The 10,324-nt window shown below is 36.4% G+C and overlaps 2 protein-coding genes across 3 annotated transcripts; both read right to left on the bottom strand.

Annotated features, from left to right (window-relative positions):
* Positions 1 to 1,655: 1,655 nt before the first annotated feature.
* LOC116086584 (keratin-associated protein 20-2-like) lies at positions 1,656 to 1,814 on the bottom strand. The gene has a single exon (XM_031364792.1). The coding sequence runs from the start codon at positions 1,812 to 1,814 to the stop codon at positions 1,656 to 1,658; it is 159 nt and encodes a 52-aa protein (XP_031220652.1).
* A 4,779-nt stretch (positions 1,815 to 6,593) lies between these two features.
* On the bottom strand, positions 6,594 to 6,785 carry LOC116086583 (keratin-associated protein 20-1-like). 2 transcript variants are annotated; one of them, XM_031364791.1, is made up of 2 exons: positions 6,731 to 6,785; positions 6,594 to 6,697 (listed from the first exon to the last, which is right to left on the bottom strand). In XM_031364791.1, exons 1-2 carry the CDS (start codon positions 6,783 to 6,785, stop codon positions 6,594 to 6,596), a joined length of 159 nt encoding a protein of 52 aa, XP_031220651.1. The 2 variants fall into 2 exon arrangements, with proteins under 2 accessions (XP_031220651.1, XP_031220649.1); XM_031364789.1 differs by having other exon boundaries at positions 6,594 to 6,785.
* Positions 6,786 to 10,324: the final 3,539 nt, after the last annotated feature.

The raw sequence follows: 10,324 nt of genomic DNA, 5'->3' as shown, positions 1-10,324 counted from the left end.
AAAACAAACTTCTTAAAGACTAGTTGAGTGTGTTATCCCATCATTAAACCTGGCAAATTAAGTGGAATCAGATGGATAGCCAGACTAACAAGAATTCCAGATACAAGCTTACATGTTTCTACCTCAGTAATAAGGTAATGAACAAATGAGAAAGGTTGAAGCCCCCAAATTAAACCCTCCCACAAGGACACACTAACCTATAATCCTGCACACACATACACATATACATACACATGGACACATGGAAGACACACACACACATGATGTCAGAACTATAAACCAAATCATAAAAAACATTGAAATAGAAAACTTTTCAGAGATCCTGATAAGAAAATGAGTATATTAGGAAGGGATTAACTCAGAAATATAAGTTGAGAGTGATATACATAGATAAATTGACAAGCCAAAAGAATATAAGTGGATGCTAAAAGAAGTTGAGATTTAGAAAAGGTGTTTTTCAAAGGAATGTATCAAATGGATACAGTAATGTTCTTTTCTCCTAATATCTCAGTGATACAAATTGAAAACAAGATATTTCAGCTCACAACTGTTATATAGTTAATATTGTACAGAGGAAAGATCGATGTTACAAAGCATGTAGAGAAGAGGACATCCTTCCCTGTTGTTGATGGAAATGTAACTTGGTGTAGCTATGAAAGAAATAGCATGTGGCATGTTTCCAAACATACAGGGAAATGACAGATGATCTAGCAGTCACACTGCCTTTTATACAGAGACAAAACTTACTGAGTCTTAAAGAAATAGGTACACTACATAGAGTTGGAGGAGGAAAGAGGCCAAAGAGTACAGGAGGAGAGAGGAGATCATCATGGAATCAGAGGATGATGAAGAGTCAGATCTTGAGTGGTTATACTAGCAAACAAAGTTTTTTACAAAATAGATTAATTGGGTTAAAATATTGTCTTTATTATTTGGTTCTGAAATTATTGTACTGGCTTCTTGTAAAGTGTGGTCTTCTTATTATATAAATTTTATTGGATATTAAAGCTTTAAGAGTCATGCTTTACTTACCGGGTCCTAGGCAGTATCTGGATGAATGATTGTGGGGGTGTGTAAAGAGTTGCTTGTGAGTGAGATGTGCTATCTGGATGAATGATTGTGGGGGTGTGTAAAGAGTTGCATGTGAGTGATATGTTGTAAATAGCTGGGAGAAAAATCACAAGAGCCTGCCAGATGGACTGCACCAGCTCAAGAACGTGGCCTGGTGGGAAATCTTCTTCACCTTCTCCTCATTCCCCTCCCTGTTTCTCTTCTTGTCCATCTTCTTACAAATCTTCTCTTTTACTCCCCTCACACTTTCCCACAAATACCATGTCACAAGTCACAAAGACAAAAGCAAAGAATATGCATAAATTTTTTGTACAGTTTATTCATTTAGTTATTTGATGATAAACATTTTTAAAACATAGGTTAAGAGTTAAATTTAAAATAATTTTACAGAGTATGATGAAGATAACATAAAACATCATCACAGTCCAAATTCAGAGGTAAAATTAGGTGACCGTGGTATACTTCCATTATATTTAATATATTTTGTTCTATAGTTAGAATTTTTGAAGACATTTTTGAGTTCCTAGTGTAAAAACACTTGGAAGCCCTTCTGGTCAGAAAGGTTGGGTATCTGCATAATGTCCTCAGTAGAAGCCATAAGACCAGTATTTTCTACAGCACAGTGGGCGGCAGCAGCCATAGCCATAGCCACCATAGCCACAGCCATAGCCACAGCCATAACCACAGCCTAGACCACCATAGCCATAGCCCAGGCCTCCATAGTAGCTGCCATAATAACACATGGTTTCAGGAGTGGAGTGTTCAGAGGAAGATAAAGCAGTAGGTTTCTAGAGTCTGGATGAAACCATCTGCCAAGTGCCTTTTATACACCTGGATGTTTGGTGACAAAACCCACAGGCATTATGACATCACACATGCCTCTACTATGCTTCTGAAAACATCAGGTTGCCATCGTTTATTGGCCAAACAATGCTGCATAACTGAGATAATTGCGCTCATATGTTAGGAGCCCAAGGTCAGATCATGAAGCTTTAACATGGAAATCTTGATCTAGTTTCAAGACAATACCTTATTCTATATTTAGTTTATTTAATACTCATGAATCTTTACTGTGTCACAATACAAATTACTGAAATATCTCTCTCCTGTTTATGTCTGTTTTGCAGTATTCCATACTGGAAATGTCTTTTTGTTTTCCTTGCTTTGCTTTGTATTGTAAAATTATTTGTATTCCCTAAGTATTTGTGATGAAAATTGATTTGGTCATTGGTTATATTATTAGTAACTTAATGACAATATGCATATGCATATTTTGAATTTCTTTTAAATTTATTCTACTCAGCTATATTCTTTCATATATTTTTACTATTGTATGTTAATTCTACTGTTCCATGAGCATAGTAAATCTTTCCATCTTCTTAAATCTTATTCAATTTCTCATTTTTTGTACCATTATTATTTAATTTATATTTTATTACTAAGCTTCTGTGGAATAATTTGGGACCAGATCCTATGGTTGTTCCAATATTTTTCTTTCTGCTGTTTGTTTTTGCTCTTAGAGTGATCCTGTGCCTTCATTTGATCATTAGAATTGTACTGTGTAGTTCTGTTCAGAATACAATTGGAATGTTTATGTTGATTTCATGAAATCTGTACATTGTTTTAGCAAACCTACTATTTTTCTTTTTAGTAATTCTTCAATCCATGATCAGGATACATGATTCTATATCCTAGTTTATTCTTGAAATTATTTTCTTCATAGAAAATGCATGCTACCAATCATTATGTTAAGCTAAGCAAGGCAAATTAAAGACGGTGGATCATTTGTAGCTAATGGGCCTTTAGCATTTTTTACTTATATAAATCTTTTTTTCTTAATGATGTCCTTTCTGTTAGGCTGACCACATATACATCAGACTTTATTTAGCAGGTAAGATGGGTAATACAAATTAGACTGAGGGAGTGGTATTAAACAACAATACTAATCTCAAATTTGGTTGGGAAGAGAGATGCTGTCTTAGAGTCCTTATTGGTATAGGAAGCACCATGACCCATACAAGTTGAGGAGAAAAGGATTTATTTGGCTAAACTTTCTCATCACTGTTCATCATTGAAGGAAGTTAGGACAGGTAATCAAATAGGGCAGGATGCTAAGAGCAGGAGTTGATTTGGAGGCCATGGTGGGATACTGCTTATAGGCTTGGTCATCGTTGATTTCTCAACCTGATTTCTTATGGCACCAAGGACCACAAGTCCAGAGTTGGCACTAGTCTGAGTGGGCGATTCCCCTCCTTTATAATAAAATGCACTACAGCTGGCCTACTTTGCTATTTCATAAGTCACTTTCTTAACTGTGCTGAAGTGGCTCACTTCTATCATATGGCTTCAGTTTTTGTCAAGTTGATACAAACCCTTAGTATAATTGACCCATGTCAACTTGACAAACACATGTCTGCTAAACCACAAACTCTCCTTACATATTTATCCCCAATATCTAACAAAAAACTCATAAATATCTTTAAAATTATTAACATTTCTACCAATTCAAACATTAGAAGTTCAGTCCCTTAAAATATACAAGGTTTGTATTTTTCCAGAATCTCTTTTAAGTGTTAAAAATCTGTTAACTGTGAGCTTTTGTAATAATAAAATTAAATTAAATAAATTCTTATTTGAAAATGGAAGAACTAGGACATAGTTGCAATAAGATAAAAGTAAAATAATCTTACCTATTTAGTGTAAATAACACACTGTGCAATGTCTGGACTCTACTTCCAATCTTCTTACCTCCTCTAAGGTCCTGGATTACTTTTCTCACTCTGCCCTCTGCACCACACACAGCTTGTCTTTTATGCTTGGGTAGGCTCCACTATACTGCTTCTGCTGTTCTTGGTGGTTGTCCCATGTTATTAGAATCCCCCCCTATAAAAAAGTTGGTATCAGAATTGGGGTATTGATATGACAGGCCTAACCATGGTGCTTGTTCACAGAGTATAGTCCTTGCATTCAATAAGCAGGTGAATGCTTTAGGAGACACTTAATAGGTCTTTTTGGTATGAGTATGGAAAATAGTGGTGATAAGAGCAATATGGTTTATGACTGCCTTGCTCAAGATATTTCCCAGAAGAATAATATTCAGAAATGACTTAGAGGCCATTCCTGTGATAGTTTGGCAAAGAATGTGACTGCTTTTTGTCTTTGTCTGAATATCTACCTGAGGCTAAATTCAAGACTTTGGGGTAATTGGTATTGGCAGAAGAGATTTCAAGAGAATCTAGTCTTTACTGTCACATAGTTATTATTTTAACTTTTATGCTTTACAAAAAAGTGATGCAAGTGGTGAAGGTGATAAATGTTTTAATCAAAACCTGATGCTAAATGCAAACAAAAAAGTGTTAACCTTAGAGAAAGATGCCACCAGCCAAACTTCTAATTTGTGAAATGAAATTAAAGAAAATCTAAGCAGTAAAGGAAAATAATCAGAAATAGAAACTTGTTGAAGTATAATTGAATAAGGGGGCCAAGTTTCAAATCCATCAAGCAGTGTAGCTTGAGAGTTTTGGGTATGTAGTTCTGGCCTTAGAGTCAAGGATGCATGAAAGGTATTTTGGATTTTTTCTTCTCAGCTAAGAAACACTGCTAAAGCCAGTTATGTAATAGACGGGTCCCTGAATTGGAGCATAGGAAGCATAAATTGTATGGGAGACCCCACAGTGTTGGTGATACCAGAGTTTTGGGATTCCTATAGAGGAGAGCTCCAGACTGAGTATAGAACCTGCCCAAGAGAAAGAAGTCTGTTTAAGTCAAAAGAGCTGAAAGGAGATTGAGATCTAGAGAGTTCTTCATACATGAGTATGAAGAGTTTAGAATTTTCCCGTCTGGTGTTTGACTTCCTTTTGTACAGTGTTTCCAAACATAACCACTTCTCTCCCTTTTAGAATGGTAAGGTATATTCTGTGCAACTGTATGTTGAAAATATGTGATCTGCTTTTTATTTTGCTCTCAAAGGTGTTACAGCTAAGAGATTGCCTTGAGTCTCAAAAAGAGACTTTGAACTTTGGATTTTTAAACAGTGTTGAGATTGTGATAGTCTATCGGGATTTTTGAAGATGGACCTAATGTATTTTACATTATCATTTGACTATAAGCATCCAGGGAGTGGAATGTGATGGTTTCAATGACAATGGCCACATAGACTCAGAGAGTTGAATACTTGGTCAGGAGGGTCTGACATTATTTGAAAGGAGTAGGAGATCTGGCCTAGTTGGAGGAAGTGCATCACTGGGGATGGGTTTTGAAGTTTCAAAGCCCATACAAAACAGAATCTCCTTTTCAGTGCCAGATCCAGATTTAGAACTCTTTTTTTTTTTTTTTTTTGGTTTTTTTCGAGACAGGGTTTCTCTGTATAGCCCTGGCTGTCCTGGAACTCACTCTGGAGACCAGGCTGGCCTCGAACTCAGAAATCCGCCTGCCTCTGCCTCCCAAGTGCTGGGATTAAAGGCGTGCGCCACCACCGCCCAGCTAGAACTCTTATCTATCACTTCTCTATCACTGTGTCTGCCTGCAGGTCACCATACTTCCCCTTATGATAAGACTACACATCTGAAACTACACATGAGTCCCATTTAAATGGTTTCTTTTTTAGGAATTGATATGGTCATGATATGTCTTCACAGCAATAGAATGTTGACTTAAATGTATGTTAAGGGGAAGTGTTAAGATGAATGTGTTAAAAATTCATTGTAAGCCTGGTGGTGGTTTCGCACGCCTTTAATCCCAACACTTGGGAGGCAGAGTCAGGCAGATTTCTGAGTTCAGGCCAGCCTGGTCTACAGAGTGAGTTCCAGGACAGCCAAGGCTATAGAGAGAAACCCTGTCTCGAAAAAACCTAAAAAAAAAAAAAAAAAAAAAAAAAAAAAAAAAAAAGAAAGAAAAGAAAAAAATTCATTGTAATTAATTTTCACCTAATTTAAAAATTTTAAATTAAATAATTTCTTCATTATAAGTAAAATGTCCACTACAAAGTTTATTGTCATATTTTTTATAAAAGTCAAGTCAACATGAAATGTCCATCCACAGATGTATGCCAAGAGGATGGGTTTATTTTTCTCTCTCCCCATAACCTCCTCTCCTCCACTCTTCTTTCTTTCCCTGTTTATTCTCCATGTCCATCTTCTGAAATATCTTACTCTTCTTTACTTCCCTCCTACTTTTCCAACCTCTCATGTGATCAGGCAGATACAAATACACAAAACATACAGAAATTGTTTTGTTCTGTTTATGCTTTTATTTACTTGATAATTCAAATATTTTTATACAAATGTTGAGTTATTGTTAAAAACCCTTTTAAAAGCATTATTAAGATAAATGCTTTTATAAACATTTTTTGTTGATGATGACTGACCAACCTAAGGTGAAACATTAGATGGCCATGTTGTGTTTCAATTATTTTTCAGATATTCTGGTATAAATTTAGTGTTTTTGAAGACATTTTTGAGTGCATCATGTGAAAATTCTTGAAAGCACTTTCAGTCAACAGGTTGGGTAGATACAGACATTCTTTAATAGAAGCCATAGGACCAGTATCTTCTACAGCACAGTGGGCGGTAGCAGCCATAACCATAGCCACCATAGCCACAGCCATAGCCACAGCCATAGCCACAGCCTAGACCACCATAGCCACAGCCATAACCACAGCCTAGACCACCATAGCCATAGCCTAGACCTCCATAATAGCTCCCATAGTAACACATGTCGTCAGGAGTGAACTGATTAGAGGAAGACAGGCAGTAGGTTCCTTGAGTCTGGATGTCACCATCTGCTGAGTACCTTTTATTTATACCTGGTTGTTTGACAGAAAACCACAGGCATTGTATGGTCACGCATCTATGCACTGTGCTTCTGAAAATGTAGTAAGTTCCATGTTTTACTGGATGAACTAATAAGGTTGCATAACTGACATAATTATGCTCTGTGTCAGGATCATGCTTAAATCATGGGTGTCAAAATCGGTGTCTGGTTTTATTTTCAAGACTATCTCATTCTAAATTTAGTTTATTGTGTACATATGATCTGACCCTGTTACACGATACAAATAAATCAGTTGTCTACCTTTAATATCTGTTTCCTTTACAAGACTTCATAGGTAAAATTCTTTGTGTCTTCTCTCCTTTTGCTTCTTTGTTATTATAGAATATATCTTATCTCTGTGAATACATTTCCAGGGCCTTGGTAATAAAGCATGATCTGGTTATTGGTGACTTGTGGTGACCTATACCTTATGTAAACATTTTCAGATATTATGGATGTAATTTAATATATGTTGATTTAATTTTTTAAGAAACATAATCAATGACCATATAATCATTAGACAATTGGATGTGTGCTTCTCTTTGGTCCATGTCTCATGTTTCTTTTGGTCCATGTTTGGTCTATGGTAATGTTTTAGATGTAACTGTGAAATATACCTCAGTTGGATTGCGTGCTCTAACATCAGCTTTCAGGTGCAGTTTCTTTTATTAATTGGTAGTCACATTGGCTTTCAAAATGGCTGTGCAGCTACCTACAGCAATAACTTGTCTCTTGAATAATTTTTGGAGAAGTTCTGGGGTTACAGTTCAGTTGTAAATACTTTGTTCAGTATGAATAAAATGAGAAATAACACCAACAGTATTGTTCCCTTTAAAATGTGCCTGAGTTCCCTAAAGGGGAATAAAAAAATATATGTACTCTTTCTTTGTCTATCAGTTTGTAGCTTATGAACAAAAAGTTGGTGTAAACAATGAAACCAAATCAGGAAAAAAATGTGATACCCATTTATTACCACATATTTAAACAAAACACAATAATCTAGTTAAGATATGTTCATGTATTATTATACAGTCTGAGCAACTTAAATGTATTAAAACATATGTATGTACATATACATAGATATGTGCACATAACAACAATTGAGAAAGAAAGCTATAAATTTGGAGGAGAACATGGATGGGTATGTGGGAGGATTTTTAGGGCTGAAAATGAAGGGGAAATTGTATAATATTATAATTTTAAGATGAAAGAAACAATAAAAGAAAAAATAAACTATTGAAAAATAGAACCAGTCAGTGAGTTTGACAGCCAAGAGACACATCTGTAGTTAAGGTGCCAGCTCTCAAACATAGGAACTGAATAATTTCAGGAGAGGCTTATAGTTTTACTTTACAGACCCTGGTCCCGTAGATAACCCCATATTAAGTAGGGAAGGAAGAGCTCAAAGAAGCATACTTTATTAGGCCGTAATGCTATATGTAAAGAACCCCAAGGATTTCATGAGAAACTCTGAAAACTGGTAAACAATTTGAGTCTTAGGAAACAGGCTATAAAATTAACATACAAAAAAACATCAGCAGCATAGTTACATGTCACTAATGAGCTTGTCAAGAAACCAAAGAAGGAACAAGAGTCCCTTGGAGGAGCCCAGAAGATCATGAGTTGGATCCCAGACATTGGTTTTGCTTTTGATTGTGACTGTGCCCTAATATTTTTCCCTCTTGAAGGAAGAAAGTTTTTAGTGGAGCCCACAGTTAAGAGACTTTGAATTTTAAAAAAATATTGGACACTTTAAATAGATTGAACTTTTAATATGTAAAGACTGTGGGACTTTAGATCTTGGGGATGAATAAGAAAGTAAGGGTTGAGGCTTAATAGTGATATGTTTGTGTGTCAAGTTGACAAGGGGTCAATTGTACTAGCTGGTTATGTGTGTCAACTTGACACAGGCTGGAGTTATCACAGAGAAGGGAGCTTCAGTTGGGGAAGTGCCTCCATGAGATCCAGCTGTGGGGCATTTTCTCAGTTAGTGATCAAGGGGGTAAGGCCCCTTGTGGGTGGTGCCATCCCTGGGCTGGAAGTCTTGGGTTCTAGAAGAGACAAGAGTCCCGTTTTTAAGCATTCTCAAGAATCCTATAGAAATACTAAGCTGGAAGCCATAATATATACTCAGATGACCCTGTGCAGACCTGTGCCAGCTGAAAGCTTGCTGCTTTAGTCCCTGAGTTCATGTGAGAGTCCTCACTTGATTTAGAGGGACTTGTCCTTCATCCCCTCTGCTTCTTATTTATTTTCTGCCTTCTCTTTCATGGGTTTCTCTGATCTCTGAAAGGGGAATTTGATGAAGATTTAGAGATAAGTGTTCCAAGGTTTCTCATTCTGAAAAGTGTCAGGCCAGGGGTCTTTGTAATAGTTTCCATCTGCTGCAGGAGGAAGCATCTCTGAAGGTACCTCAAAAAGACACTGATCTAGGAGTATATCAGAATATCTTCAGGAGTCACTTTATCATGCAGTTTTAGATGAGTATTATTTTGTTTTAACCTAAGTCTTTGTGCTATCTAGTCTCATGTTCTTGATCACTCAAGCAGGGAAAGATATGAGTTCCATCTTGTGGAATGGGCCTTAAGTCAAACAGTTTTTGTTGGCTACTCCCACAAGCTTTGTGCCACCATTTCCCTATGCATACCTTGAAGGAAGTATTCCATTGTACACAAAGAGTTTGTGTCTAGCCTGGTATTCACATTTCCCTTTTGAGAGTATGCATAATATGTTCCTGTACCAAAGATGCTGTAACACAGGAATTCTATGTGAGCATCAACTTGACATCTGTATCTTCAATGAGTTCGGTAGGTGTTCTCATTAGTAATGGGTTCCTTCTGTCAGTTTGTAAGCAGTCTTCTCTTGGTCCCTTTTCCTTCTTTTGGTTTGTCTTGTTCTATTTTTATGTGATATTTTTATTTTGTTATATTTTATTTTGTAATAGTTTTAAATTTGAATGAATTAATGAATGCAAACCTAAGCCACTTTTCCCTGTAGGAGAGGCATCATTTTTTTTTTCTCCAACAGAATGACAATGGGTACATCCACCACTCCAGGACAGGCCTTATGTTCAGGAGTTGTTGATAAACGCATAATTGGATTCCACAGTATTTTGTGGTGTGTGTTTTTATTTGGTTACAGTTTGGTGCTATTTGTTTTCTTTTGGTGTGGTTTTGTTTCTTTCTTTCCTTTTTTTTTTTTTGTGGGAGGATTGAGTTTTTGTCCAATCTGTGAGAAAGAACTTAAAGTTGGGTAGGTAGGATGGGGGAGAAGACTTGGAGGGTACAATCAAACTACTTAAATTATAAAAATTGTTTTAAATAATAAAAAATAAAAATAAATCTTTAAAAAAGAAAGAAACCGCTGGGCGGTGGTGGCGCACGCCTTTAATCCCAACGCTTGGGAGGCAGAGGCAGGCGGATTTCTGAGTTCGAGGCCAGCC

This window comes from Mastomys coucha, unplaced genomic scaffold (assembly GCF_008632895.1).
Source record: "Mastomys coucha isolate ucsf_1 unplaced genomic scaffold, UCSF_Mcou_1 pScaffold12, whole genome shotgun sequence".
Taxonomy (NCBI): Eukaryota; Metazoa; Chordata; class Mammalia; order Rodentia; family Muridae; genus Mastomys; species Mastomys coucha.
Note: the sequence above shows the minus strand (reverse complement) of the source record. Positions and strands in the feature narration are given on the sequence as shown.